Source organism: Hypanus sabinus, chromosome 4 (genome assembly GCF_030144855.1).
Source record: "Hypanus sabinus isolate sHypSab1 chromosome 4, sHypSab1.hap1, whole genome shotgun sequence".
NCBI lineage: Eukaryota > Metazoa > Chordata > Chondrichthyes > Myliobatiformes > Dasyatidae > Hypanus > Hypanus sabinus.
The window spans coordinates 15531949-15547424 of record NC_082709.1 but is presented as its reverse complement, the minus strand read 5'-3'; the positions used below and the strand labels follow the sequence as shown (position 1 = coordinate 15547424).

General features: G+C 38.8%; 1 protein-coding gene across 1 annotated transcript in view; it reads left to right on the top strand.

The window, feature by feature from the left end:
- Window positions 1–15476, top strand: part of psmd14 (proteasome 26S subunit, non-ATPase 14) — a 100242-nt gene that overhangs the window by 5896 nt on the left and 78870 nt on the right. Inside the window, exon 2 of the mRNA XM_059966462.1 lies at window positions 12414–12465. Coding sequence (XP_059822445.1) covers window positions 12418–12465 — 48 coding nt within the window. The 5' untranslated portion in view covers window positions 12414–12417. The remainder of the gene's footprint in view (window positions 1–12413; window positions 12466–15476) is intronic.

Here is a 15476-nt window from a genome sequence, read left to right as displayed (position 1 = left end):
GTAGTATCCAGGACATCTTCAAAAAGCGATGCCTCAAAAAGGTGGCATCCATCATTAAGGGTCCCCATCACCCAGGTCGTACCTTATTCTCATTGCTACCATCAGGAAGAAGATACAGAAGCAGAAAGACACGCTCATTGATCAGGAACAGCCTCTGCCATCTGATTTCTGAATGGACGTTGAACCCATGAACACTTCCTCACTACTTTTTAAAAGTTCAATTTTTGTACTATTTATTTAATTTCACTATTTAGTATATACTTTAATTCAGTTCTTTCTCAAAATTATTGTTTTAAGCTGCTGCTGCAAAGTCAACAGCATGACAAATGCCAGTGATATTAAACTTAGTTCTGATGCTGAACATTTGATCATGGGATTTGTGATCCATTGAGCTACCATTTCTTGCCAATCCCTGATTGCTTTTAGTATCCTGATGGTGAGTTTCCACCATGAACTGGTGTAGTCCTTAACATGAAGGTACACTGCAGTTGGTTCACCGGTTCTCAGTTTAGACCAAGTGAGGACATAGTGCAGCAGAGAGAGATTTGCTGGTGGTTTTATTCCTATTCCTATTGATCTGATGCCCTAGTCCGAGGTAGAGACTGCTACAGATTTAAGAAGTACACACGGAATGATAATAAAAGTAATAGCAGTACATTCTGCAGTTGAACAAATTGTAATCTCAGTGTGTCAGTGGTGGATGTGTTGCTTTTTCTTTGCAAGATAAAAAAATCTTGAATATAGTGGAGCTCCACTTACCTTTAAGGAGATGAGCATTTTAGAACTGGATGACCAATCTCTGATATTAGTAGTGATTTATGTAACTGATTGAAACATGTTGGTTTAATGAAGAACAGCCATGGAACTTTTTATTTCCTCAGAAGGGGGAATTAAATATTGAGAATGATATAACATAGATGGAGATAATAAAGCACGGGTTCTCAGCCTGGGGTCCATGGACCCCATGGATAATGGTAGGGGTCATGGCAGAAAAAAAATTGGGAATCCTTGTTATAAAGGAAGATCACTGGTTAGGTGCATTTTATCGATGTTTAAGTTTCAAATATTCTTTAAACTAATTATCCTTAGAGATAGAGTTGCACATTTTTTAAGAAACCAGATTATGACCTAAAGTGTTTTGAATTTGAATGCAGACAATCTTTGGTTGTTAATTGTATCTTGTTGTAAGTTAAGAAACTTGTTATTGATGTGAACAAGAGATACTCCAGGAATCAATTCCAAAATGCCAAGGTTAAAATCTTTTGCAGTCTATCAGAAATGTATACGTTCGTGTTGGCAAACCTGGAATATCCAAATTCATATTCCAAAACATTTCAAAAATTTTTTGGTCTCATTGACAGGAATCTGTCAGGGAACCAAATGCATGTTTCATTATTTCTGTCAAATTATGGATTTCCCCTCAGTACTTGAAAGGTCATAAATTGAGGGAGTCCCTCTGTTATAAAGTTGTAACCATCTCCCCAGAACTGTTGGAAAGTAGAATAGTTCTCATTTCTGCCTTGGCAAAGACCCATGTCCAAAATATAACTTTATATGTTTTATCAAATATCAGATCTTTAATTAAAGCTGTGTGCATATGTATATATGATCTTGTGTTTGCACGTACTTCCTCCCTCAGTGCTGTTTTTTGTTCCAGTGCACTGTCAATTTTTTTTAACATTTTCAATTTTTATTTCTACATTTAATAATGGAAGCTTGCCATGCTGCGTTTACAGCTTTCCAGTGCCAATGATCCTGCAACTCCTCAGTCTGATTACTGAGAAATGTCTTTATCCCAATCAAAATTGCTTCCAAATTGTTGTAACTTTTGGATTTATTAAATCATTATGAATTTATATACTGTAGAAGAGACATAGACTGGTACAGCAGAGAAACAAGCCCTGTGACCCAATTTGTCCATGCCAACCAAGTTTCCTCCCTAAATTAAATTCTACTTGCCTTTATTTGGCCCATATCCTTAATGTTCAAAGACTCAGCAGCCAGCCCAGATGAGTCTGTCACCATCAATATGGACTTTATCAGCAAGTGCTCTATGAGGACGATCTGGCTGTTCCCAAACTGGAAACCATGGATTAACTGGAAGATCCACTCCCTAGTTAAAGTCAAATCAGGTGACCCTGACTTGTACAAGAAGTTAGAACCCAACCCTTTTAAAGCTATCTCAGATGCCAAGAGGCATTACCAATCCAAAATTGAGTCCCAAACCAGCCATCAGTTGTGGTAGGGCTTACCTGCTAAAAGGGGCTACAAAACCAAGTCGGGCATTATTGCCAACTGCATATCCATTCCTGAATAGATTAATGGGGAACTGGAACGTTACCACCCGTTCCGACATCTTTCTGTGTTCCTGAACTTATAGTCACTTTTGCAAACTATTACTATTCCATAGAGTTATCCAGTGGAATGCATCTGGCCTGAATGGTGTCCTTGTGTGTTCTTGTATTGTAAAGTGATTAGCTGGTAGGGTTACTTGCAGACATTTTTAACCTCTCCTTGATTTAATTTGAGGTTCTCACTTGCTTTAAGGAGGTCACTAACATTCAGAAATTGGTGTATGGCAAATGCCACCTACCTCGCCCTACACTTATCTCTGGACGGTAAGACCACCTATTGTTTATTGACTACAGCTCTGATTTAAATACTATAATTTCAAGTAAACTGATCTCCAAACTCCTAGACCTGGGTCACAATACCTCCCTTTGTAATTGGAATCTTGACTTCCTGACCAACAGATCGTAATCAGTAAGGGTAGGTAGCAGAATCTCCACCGTGATTATTATCAGCACAGGTGTTTCACAAGGTTGCGTCCTCATCCCCCTACATTACTCCCAGTACATTCACAACTGCATGACCGAATTCTACTCCAACTGTACCTACAATTTTGAAAATGACACCACTGTAGTGGACAATATTGCGAATAATGCTGAGTCAGAATACAAGAAGGACATAGAGAGCTGGTCATTGATTTTAGGAGTGGGGGGAGTGCACATTAGTGGTGATAATTAAAGATGGATGAAAACTTCAAGTTCTTGGGAGTGAACGTCAGCAACAGCTTAATGTGGTGCAAGTACGTAGATGCCAAGGAAGCCTACCAGCACTCTACTTCTTGAGGAGGTAATGGAAAATTTCTTATTGAACACTTCATGGCTTGGTATGACAACTGCTCTGCAAGAGACTGCAAAAAAACTGCAGAGAGTTGCAGTTCATTACGTCACAGAAACCAGCATCCCCTCTGTCTGCACTTTGCTGCCTTTGTAAAATAGCCAGCATTTAAAAATTATCCTATCCCAAGAGAGACATGGACATACCCTCTTCCACTCTCCTAATGGGTAAAAGATACAAAAGCCTGAAAGCATGAGGCTCAAGGATAGCTTCTATCCTGCTGTTATATAAGTTTATTTAATGACTCCCTAGTATGGTTAAAATGGAATCTTAACATTCTGCCTTATGATCTTATTGTCTATCTGCACTGCAGTTTAACAGTTGTAAAATGACATAACAACTCTTGCTCTGAGTGCCCTGACTAGTGAAGGCAAATGTGTTAAATACCTTCTTCACCATGCTATCTATCTTCAATTCCACTTTCAGAGAACTACTTACTGGTACCCTTGGGTCCCGGCTCTACAATGCTGTTCAAAGAACTGTCATTTACTGCACAGATCCAAGTTTAACTTCAAGATGCAACACGTCACACTTCTCTGAGCTAAATTCCATCTGCCACTTGTTCACTTTTTTTAAACTTTAGATTTTATTATATCTTTCAAACAGTGATTGCATGGACTGATTAAGGTCCTGCATTCATGTTTTGCCTGTATATATGTGGAATATATACACAAATTTTCTCACTGAAGTCAACTTCAAGCTGATTGGTAATGTTCAAGACAAAGTCTTTCTAAATGCAAACTAAGCCCAATTTACAAAATTGTTTTGACAGCTAATAAACATAGAAACATAGAAAATAGGTGCAGAAGTAGGCCATTCCGCCCTTTGAGCCTGCACTGCCATTCAGTATGATCATGGCTGATCATCCAACTCAGAACCCTGTACCTGCTTTCTCTCCATACCCCCTGATCCCTTTAGCCACAAGGGCCATATCTAACTTCCTCTTCAATATAGCCAATGAACCGGCCTCAACTGTTTCCTGTGGCAGAGAATTCCACAGATTCACCACTCTCTGTGTGACGAAGTTTTCCGTCATCTCGGTCCTAAAAGGCTTCCTCTTTATCCTTAAACTGTGACCCCTTGTTCTGGACTTCCCCAACATCGGAAACAATCTTCCTGCATCTAGCCTGTCCAATCCCTTTAGAATTTTATACATTTCAATAAGATCCCCCTTCAACCTTCTAAATTTTAGTGAGTATAAGTCTAGTCGATCCAGTCTTTTTTCATATGAAAGTCCTGCCATCCCAGGAATCAATCTGGTGAACCTTCTGTGTACTCCCGCTATGGCAAGAATGTCTTTCCTCAGATTAGGGGACCAAAACTGCACACAATATTCTAGGTGCGGTCTCACCAAGGCCTTGTACAACTGCAGTAGAACCTGTCTGTTCCTGTACTCAAATCCTTTTGCTATGAATGCCAACATACCATTTGCCTTTTTCACTGCCTGCTGTACCTGATGCCCACCTTCAATGACTGGTGTACAATGACACCCAGGTCTTGTTGCATCTCCCCTTTTCCTAATTGGCCACCGTTCAGATAATAATCTGTTCTCCTGTTCTTGCAACCAAAGTGGATAACCTCACATTTATCCACATTAAATTGCATCTGCCATGAATTTGCCCACTCACCTAACCTATCCAAGTCACCCTGCATCCTCTTAGCATCCACCTCACAGCTAACACTGCCACCCAGCTTCGTGTCATCCGCAAACATGGCGATGCTGCATTTAATTCTCTCGTCTAAATCATTAATATATATTGTAAACAACTGGGGTCCCAGCACTGAGCCTTGCGGTACCCCACTAGTCACTGCCTGCCATTCTGAAAAGATCCCGTTTACTCCCACTCTTTGCTTCCTGTCTGCCAACCAATTCTCTATCCACATCAGTACCCCAATACCGTGTGCTTTAAGTTTGCACACTAATCTCCTGTGTGGGACCTTGTCAAAAGCCTTTTGAAAATCTAAATATTACCACATCCACTGGCTCTCCCCTATCCACTCTACTAGTTACATCTTCAAAAAATTCTATAAGATTCGTCAGACATGATTTTCCTTTCACAAATCCATGCTGACTTTGTCCAATGATTTCTCCTCTTTCCAAATGTGCTGTTATCACATCTTTGATAATCGACTCTAGCATTTTCCCCACCACCTATGTCACTCACCAGTCTATAATTCCCCAGTTTCTTTTCCCTTTTTTAAAAAGTGGGGTTACATTAGCCACCCTCCAATCCTCAGGAACTAATCCAGAATCTAAGGAGTTTTGAAAAATTATCACCAATGCATCCACTATTTCTTGGGCTACTTCCTTAAGCACTCTGGGATGCAGACCATCTAGCCCTGGGGATTTTTCTGCCTTTAATCCCTTCAATTTACCTAACACCACTTCCCTACTAACATGTATTTCCCTCAGCTCCTCCATCTCACTAGACCCTCGGTCCCCTACTATTTCCGGAAGATTATTTATGTCCTCCTTAGTGAAGACAGAACCAAAGTAGTTATTCAACTGGTCTGCCATGTCCTTGTTCCCTATGATCAATTCACCTGTTTCTGACTGTAAGGGACCTACATTTGTCTTGACCTGTAAAGGACCTACATTTGTCTTGTCCCAAAACTTGTGGGCTGAAAAAGACATTGAAAATATGCGAATGTTTTGGTTGTTTAAAAGCATTTAAGCTAATAAAATTAAAAATGCTAATTGATCATAAAAAATTCAAATTAAAACACTTCATTAGTAGAAATCATTTAACTAAATACATTTATGTTAAACCAATTAAATCACAAACAAGTTAATTACAGTTCTTCATTCAAATAAGTGCTCTCTATTTCTAAGTTAATTCTGACCTGTTGCTGGATTAGTGAACAGCATTATCAGCAGAAATGTTGGACAAATTGCTTGAATTTCCTGTTGGACTCCAGGAGAATCCAAAGTTGGATGACAGTTGCAGATTTCCAGGTGGTCACCTTTATAGACATTCACAATTTCAGTGTTTGTGCATGATTCTCAGGTTTCCACAGAGTTGCTAAATACTGATAATCTGTGTGGACTGCTGGTATGTGACAGGTACAAGCTAATCTGTACATTCTGGTCCTTTTAATCCCATCTTTTAATTGATTTCATCTGAATCTGACATTAGTCTTGAATTCCAGAGTGCAGTGTCAGGGGAAATATAGTTTGAACAATCAGAATTGTGTTGACAAGATGGCACTGGCGATGTTTTGTGTGCAGCTCACAAAACGACTAGCTATTCTACTAAGAATACTTCTGGATTATGATCACTGAAATCCACAGCCTGTAATTTCCCTTTAGGAAATGCACTTTTTAGCAATCTAACCAAACTAGCGATTCGCTGAGTGCACATTGCTGGAACAGACTTTGGGCCAGATTAAAGCGTCAAAGTTCGAGAGTGGAAAACAAACTGATGTTCAACTCCTTTACTCTCTTGATTTATGTGCTGACCTGGATTAAAGTATTGAGGCCCTAGAGTGGAAGACAGTCTGATGGTCAGCCTCATTGCTCTGTGTGGATTGAAGCATCGCAGCCCGGGAGTGGGAAATGAAAATGTTCAACTCACATCTCAGTGTCAGCCTCAGTTTGAATCCTCCCTCTCTTCTCAATACTACCATTTGGAGATGCAGGACCCTTGGGTCCCATGTCACCAGGTTCAGAAGCAGTTGTTGACCTACAGCCATCGGACTCCTGGTCTGGCTTCACTACTGAACAAATTCCGCAGCAGTGGGCTCTCTATTGAGGTCTCTGCAGTTCGTGTTCTTTCTACTTATTTACATTTTTCATTATTGTTCAGTTTGTTCTTTTTAGCACATTGGATGTTAGTTGGTTATTGATCTTTTTGTGTCGATTCTGTTTTATGGCTGTCTGCAAGAAGATGAATCTCAAGCTTGTATTTGTTATACATTGGTAATAAATTTACTTTGAACTTTGTATGTGTTTAAAGAGGTAGTTGTATATTAGACCCTTGATCCCAGTAATTATTCAAAATGTACATTTGTATAAAAGGAACATGATCTCAGAAGTTATCTGAATCCAAAAGTAGGAGAATGGGACTTCATGTTCATTCAGGTTGAAAAATTTGTTGAGGCCAAAAATGCTTTAGGTGGATAAAGGCCTGCTAGAATGGGAGAATATGGCATTTAGAATTTTATTTAGTTGTTTGAAATGTTGAAAGGATTTTATGGTGCAGATACGAAGAATCTCACTTATTTTGAACAATTGCAAATGATAAAATTAGAATTAAACCAGTAAGGACAAAATTTTTCACAGAATGTTAAGTGGAAATTTTAAATCTTCTCTCCACCACAGTTCATGGCTTCTTAACTCAGTTCAAAATATCATTTATTCTCTCTGGATAGATGGTGAGTTGGCACTTTCAAGACTTAAGAACATTGTATTAGGTACTTGTGGTATAGCAAAGGTGGGTATATGCTGTACTGTATGGTGACATATACGTACTTTGATAATAGGCGTACTTTGATAATAGGTTTACTTTGAAAGGGGTATTTCATGATATAACCTCAGACTGATACAAAAGTTATGAATTCTCCAAATTCCCTGGATAGACCAGTAAACCAATGTTGACAGCCTTCCTCAGACCATCATTCCCCATTATCGAGGCCTTTGTTGACTCTGTTGGGCAGGTCACCTTACTCACTTGCCTGATACTACATATATGAAACAGATGCTCTATACCAAGTTTTGTCATGGACCAGGTTACAGTGGAAATGGTTTAAAGATGCACTCAAAAAACCTTTGAAGAAATGCAAAAATCCTACTGACTCTTGGGATTAGGAATCTTGAGCTCAAGCTCAGTCAAAGTAGAGGAGCACACGTGCAAGCAATGGAAGGAGCACACCTTTTCTCAAACAACCCACTCTCAGGCATAATCAGGCATCTCCAGTCCCATCAGTGGAAGAATCATCAGTTCCCTTCTCTATTGGCTTGATATGCCAGCCTGGAAGCCACTAAGTTTGACGTAAGCAAATGCAATAGACAGTTGAAGGAGAGCACATGAATCTTTTCCTAACTTGGAAGGGCTGTTTAGGTCACAGGATGGTGGTGAGTGAGGAAGTGCAAGAACAATTGTGGTTGCAGGAGAAAATGTTAAGAGTCAGGGAGGAGTATGTGGTGAGGGGTGAGCATACCAGGAACAGAGGTAGTGGTCCCTGCAGAAGGCAGAGTGGAATGGGGAGCAGATGATGTGGATGCTGGTGGCATTTGGATTAAGTGGCTGGCTGGTAAGCCGAAAGGTGAGAACTAGAGGAACTCAGTTCTGTTTGGAGGGAAGTGGTGATGAGAGTAGGGATCTGAGAAGCAGGAAATGTCAGAGAGAGCTCTATATATTCATTAGAGATAGAAAACTGATGTCTTTTAAACAAAAACTGCTGATTTTTTCCAAGCATTAATAAATAAAAATATCTGATCAGTATCAAAAGGATATAAAGCAAAATTTAAATTCTACCAACATGGTATAACTACTGATTATTTAATAAATATAGATACCTTTATCAAGTAAATTTTAATGGAAATTTATACATATAAAATTGCTATTACACAGCTGGGATTGGGTCATCTAGCTAGTACTAACAATGACTGTTGTATGCTATGTGCTAATTTAGTTACTTGAATGCATTTTGTATGTTAAACTGGTGTTTCCGAAACACATTCACACATGATTTTGGTATTTCAGGAATAAACTGCAGGTCCTGAACTGTCAAATTAAGTGTGCAAATATAAGTTGTATTAAACAATTCCAAATGCATTCTGGGAGTAAAAAGTGTCTGCATAAATTGAAAAGGTTTTCTGGTTATTGCAATCCCCAGGAAAATTAAATAAACTGATGATTGGTAATTTCTCCTTAATATCTTTACTTTAACAGTTTCAAAACAGCTATTTTGTGCAGCTTGATATAAGATGACTGAAAAAGAATACTTTTGCTCATTTGCAATGTACTTAAGTCCATCACCTCTACTGGGGCATTGGTCCCCAATAGCAGCTTACCAGAGTTATCCCTCCTGAGCCAGTCTTTCAAGTTGTAGCCCATCTTCTAGACCAGGGGCTCCCTATCTTTTTTTATGCCATGGACCCCTATACTATTAACAGGGGGTTCATGGACCCCTGGCTGGAAGCACCCGTTCTAGACAAAGATCCTGCCTCTCCCAGGGGTGAGGTCTTCGGGGCCTCTTTTGGCATTTCTCTAGTACTGGGTTTTTGTGAGATGGAGTTGCTGGCTCCTTGCCCAATCCTCTGCCTTTTGCAGCCACACTTGGGACTATACATTGAGGAGTTCATCTACAATAGAACAGCTATTGATTGGTAGAATATTCTGTATTTAAAATTATTGAAGTTTTCTCTATGAAATGTTTATTTTTAAGGCCATTTTAAAGTGCAGAAATAAGACATTTCACTCCTCAAGCCTGTTCTGTCATTTAATCAATATCAAAAGTGATCTTGTGACTCAGGTCTAATCCTGGTTGTCTCAATGTCCAAAAGTGTATCAATCTCAATATAATATACACTCTGTGGCTGTTTTATTAGATACATTCAGTATGTTTTTGTTTTTCTGCTGCTATAGCGCATCCACTTCAAGGATTGACTTGTGTATTCATAAATTCTCTTCTGCACACCACTGTTGTAACACATGGTTATTTGAATTACTATCACCTTCCTGTTAGCTTGACCCAGTCTGGCTATTCTCAAACCGCTCATTAACAAGGCATTTTCACCATGGAGCTGTTACTCACTGGATGTTTTTTTTTGTTTTTTGCACCATTTTTTGTAAACGAGACTGTTGTGCGCGAAAATCACAGGAGATCAGTAGTTTCAGAGTTACTCAAACCACCCCTTCTAACACCAAAAGTCATTCCACAGTCAGAGTCATCTGGATCACATTTCTTCCTCATTCTGGTTTGGTCTGAACAACAACTGAACCTCTTGACCATGTCTGCATGCATTTATGCATTGAATTGCAGCCACGTGATTGGCCGATTAGATATTTGCATTAACAAGCAGGTGTACTCCTATATTAATAGCTATTCTATCATGTGCCACTTAGATTACTGGTGGTACTTGGAGGTATATGATAAAATAGGCCAAAGTTGGCATAGTTTTGTTAAGGGGAAATCTTGCCTGACAAAATCTGATGGAATTATTTGAGGAAGTAACAAGCAGAATAGCCAAAAGAGAGTCAATGGATGTTGTTCACTTGGAATTTTGGTAGGCTTTTGACAAAGTGCCGTACATGAGGTTGTTTAATAAGATAAAAAGCTACGGTATTACAGGAATCATATGAGCATGGATAGAAGCTTGCTGACTGGCAGGAGGCACAGTGGGAATAAAGGGGGTCTTTTCTGGTTGCCTTCCAATGACATGGTGTTTCGCAGGGGTTGCCACCTTTGACATGATACTTTTCTTCTTAAATGTCAATGATTTGGATGATGGAATTGATGGCTTTGTAGCCAGGTTTGTGGATGATATGAAGATGGGTGGAGGAGCAGATAGAGTTGAGGAATTTGTAGTAGGATTTGGGCAGATTAGGAGAATGGGCGAAGAAGTGGCAGATAGAATATAGTGTCGGGAAGTGTATGGTCATGCACTGTGGTAGAAGGAATAAAGGTGTAAACCATAAAAGGGTAGAAAATTCAAAAATCAGAGGTACAAGGAGTCTTGGGAGTCCTCGTGCATGATTCTCTAAAAGCAACTTCCAGGTTGAGTGGGTGGTAAGGAAGGCAAATGCAGTGTTAGCATTCATTTTGAGAGAACTAGAAGGAATAGTTATGGATGAAGGCAAGTGGATAGGGTTGAGAGGACTAATAAATAGTGGAGCAGGTTTGATGTGCCAAGTGGCCTAATTTTGCTCCAATGTCTTGTGTTCTTATGGTCTAGTAAAGTGGCCACTGGGCATCCATGGCCTTCTGAGTTATAGATGTACTGTCCTTGAGTAATTTTTTTCAGCCTTTCAGAACCTTTTCCCAGGTTCTAGGTTCTCCAACAGAAGGTAACAGCTTTTCAGCATCAATCTTGTTAATTTTGCTCAGATCATTGAGGTCACCTCTTATTCTTTCAAACTCTTTTGGACTGTCCATTTCATACAGGAGCCACTTGTGGATACAAGGCAGATTTAGATTTATTGAATTAGCAAAAATAGATAAATAAATAAAATGACTTGAAGTACTTGAGTCAAATAGAGAACACCTCATTCAATTTTATAGGGTTACAAATCTAGTAGGAGGAAATATGTAAGTGCTTGAGTTTATTTAATTATTTGTAGCTATTTGAATCTATTTGTATGGAATTTAAATAACTTAGAGATATCAAAAAAATCATTTAAAGGTGGCAAAAGTCATCAGATTATTTTGGGGTTTGGGCAGAATGTCTTTTTAAAATACCTGGTCAATCACTGCTTGAAATTGTCTGGTGGGTGTGGAGAATTAACTCGTTTGGTCATCCGTAAGTGTAAAAGATAAGTATGAGCCTAGGATGATGAGTCCTGGTTGCATCTGTTTCTGGACAATTCAACCCAATGTGTTCAGCAACGTTTTTGAATAATAAACATGCTTCTTTTGATAACATACACTTCCTTAGGAAATGTTGAAAGAAATCTGTTTTGTGCACTGCAGAATCTTCTAATGCCATATTAAAGCTTTAAGACTGTGTATCTTGAGACTTCTATCTGATCACACCATCATTGCACGCAATATTGATGATAACTGACAAGCTGTAAGTTAATTAACACAGAGCTTACTAATTAGATGTACAATTTTTAATTTGAAAGTGACGATTCCTATTTGTGCAGACTGTACAAGTTGTCGTAATATCTCTAGTACTTGAAAGGAATGCTTCAGTTAAGAAAAGGCAATCTTTTTAATATGATTGAGCTATATAATCAAAAACCCACATCTAATATTTTCAGTGGCAAGTATAAACATTGTGATCATCAGTAGGAACTTTTGAGGTGGTTTTCACTTGTGAAATACTGTTATGAAATTGGGGATAACCCAACAAAAAAACAAAAGCGGTGAAATTGGGTCTGTTAATTAGCAAGGAAGACAGGTTCTTGAATTAGTATGTGGTGCTAATTAACAGGAAATCTGATGTTGTGTTGTAATTACCACCAATATTTTTGACATAAGGAAAGATTGAAGGTGAATTATATAGATGATAATTGAGTTTAAAAGTTTCATGGTTAATTACTTCTGTGTGTTTTTGTTTTCAGAAAAATGGACAGACTTTTACGACTTGGAGGTGGTATGCCTGGACTTGGACAGGTTGGTGTCCCCATCTTATTAAATTAACATTAAGACAATTAAAAAAAAATTAGTTTCTGCTGAAATTGGTTAGTATTTCTTTGGCTGAAATTTTGCTGAAAGGCTTGTTTGCCCACATGTGAAGGGGACAGAGGAGAAGTTTTTCAATTTCTAGTTCATGTTCAAGTTTATTGTCATCTGACTGTACATATGTACAACCAAATGAAACAATGTTCCTTCGGGCCATTGTGCACTCACAAAACCTATATCACACACAGCATATAAACCAAAATATTACCATAAATAAGTTAAAAAATATTCAAAATGCATGTAGTATGCTCACTGGTAAACAGCTCACTGTCCAAGTGATGAGACCTCAGTGGTGGCAGGGTATTCATTAGTCTCACAACCTGAGGGAAGAAGCTGTTTCCGAGTCTGCCAGTCCCAAGTCCTAATGCTTCTGTACCTCCTTCGTGATGGTAGTGGGTTTAAGAGGTTGTGGGATAAGTGGTAGGGATCCTCAACAAAGCTTCTGGCTCTTTGTCTGATGCGTTTCTGTTAAATCTAACAAATAGGGAGGAGAGAGACCCTGGTTATCTTCCCCTGTAGGGTATTGCAGCTTCCGTACTACACAAGGATGCAGCCAGACAGGACACTCGACGGTGCTCCTGTAGAAAGTTGGTGGGGGTGGCATTGGGGAGCTTGGATGTTCAATATCCTCAGAAAGCGTAGATGCTAATGTGCTGTTTTGTGTAGTGCAGAAGTGTTGTGGATCCAGGTTAAATTGTTAAGTTATGTGCACAGCACGGAACTTTGTGCTCTTCACTCTCTTCATGGTGAAGCCATTGATGTGCAATGGTTGACCTGTGACTGCCTGAAGTCCACATTCATCTCTTTTCTATTGAGACAGGTTGTTGTTATCACACCATTTGATAAGCCTGTATGCCTCCTCTCTGTATGCTGACTCATCATTGTTGCTAATGAGGCCGACCACTGTACCAGCAGTGAACTTGATGATGAGGTTTGAGCTGAATCTGGCAGCGCAACCATGAGTTAGCAGCGGGAGCAGCAGTGGGCTGAACCAACACCCCTGGGGGAGGGGAGGGGAGGGTACCAGTGTTCAGCATAATGGAGCTCGAGATCTTGCTGCCAACTCGGACTGATAGTGGTCTTTTTTCAAGAAGTCCAAGATCCAGCTACAGAGAGGGGTGTTGAATCCCGACAGGGACAGTTTACCCATTAGCCTCTGAGGGATGATTGTGTTAAAATGCTGAGTTGGAGTTGAGGAGCATCCTAGCATATGAGGCATCATTTTCCAGGCGGGAGAGGAGAGGGCTGGGGCTATGGAGTCTTCAGACGACTGCTTCTTATCAGGTCCCATATTCTTCAGCAATTGATCTTAGTAAAACAATATCCCCAAAATTGTGGACATTTTAGTTGTATTTTCATACTATTTACTCCAGCAACAGCTTAAGGCTACTTTTATAGTTACTTATCCCATGCATGTAAAGAATACTGTATTCCTGTATTAAATAATTACTAATTGTCAGATCCAGAATATATTAAAGAGCTACAGGGGAATTGCCTGCAAATAAGTAGAATGTTGCATGATTCATAATTTGTTGTTTGTTGATCATGTCTGAAAGACATTGATAAACTCATTGTAAATTGTTAAGTTACTGATTTTTAAACTATTGCTCAATATTTTTGTACTTATTGATATGCCAATTAGATTAAGTTTGTAATGCTTTCTGGTATTGGCTTGATATATTGTACAATTGGAATAAAAACAACCAATTGAATCTAACGTATTAGCGTGCCTGATTACATTTAAGAAAGTGCTGTGTAGTGTAACTTCAAATTTGGTTTCTGAAACCACCTGAAACTGGTATAATCGGCCAGGGGAGACCTTTCAGATGTTCAGTGATAGGCTAACACTAAGATTTATATTCAGAAATGTCTGAGATTTGTATTGTATGAGGAGAGTCATTACTTTTTTGCTGGTATCCATTTGCCATTTATGAATCTGTTAGTTTATTGTTTAAATTGAAGCCTGATGAGAGATTCATTCTGGTTTACGTAAGGAAACCTCCCATTGATTATAATAGTTCAGAATTTTAACAGCTGGGTTCCTGGATTTGAGTTAGAAATTCCCCAGATACAAAACAGCTAAAATTAAAAGCACGCTTCAATTTTGGGAGTAAAAAGCTCATTTGGAGGAGTTGTTTGAGTTGATCAGTCGTGTTAGCCAGCTAAAATTGTAGTGGGAAGTAAATAGTGTAAGAAATATTTAGTAAAATTTTGCAGGCTGTTTGAGATACTAGTTACATCCTGGTTACAAATTTGCATAGTCTACGCCTTTCTAGAGGACAGTGACTTGTAATTGTTTAAATTCTGCAGTGGAGAGTTTCGTTGAGGTTTTCTGTCACTTATTTCCGGAAATATTTTCCACTCTGTGCAGACCGAGTTTATCCCGATTTGCTGTCATGGTGTCTACTTAATTTATTTCAAAAGTTTATTGAATGTGTGATATAAAATGAGTGTTTAGTTTTTCATCTGAGTAGTGGAAGCAAATTGAGCCTTTAAGGGGTTAAGGCAGCCTGAAAGAATTCATTTCCACTTTAATGACCTAGCCTTGCTGGGCCAGGACGACAGGGAACATGCTCCCGACTTGTACAGCATTTGCCAATTAACACCTCCTATAACAGGTTGCCTCAACTCATCATTGAACTAGGGATAGCAGAAGTAGTTTACATTCGCTGATATTAAGACAGCCTGTTTTTCCAGGTTTGATTTGCTACACTAAATAGAGATTTTAATGTAGATTTGTACTTACTAATGGTACCATTAATAACTTTACATTTTCCATTTTTCTTTTGAAAAAAATTGTTTATTGATGTCTGGTTGTGAGATATTCATTTTTTTACATTTGGTGTAATACAATTAAACCCACAGGTCTTTAGTTTAGCAAGTAACAGTAATTTATATGAGGGGTTATTCTTATCAAGAAAATTATCAGCATAATTGAAAGA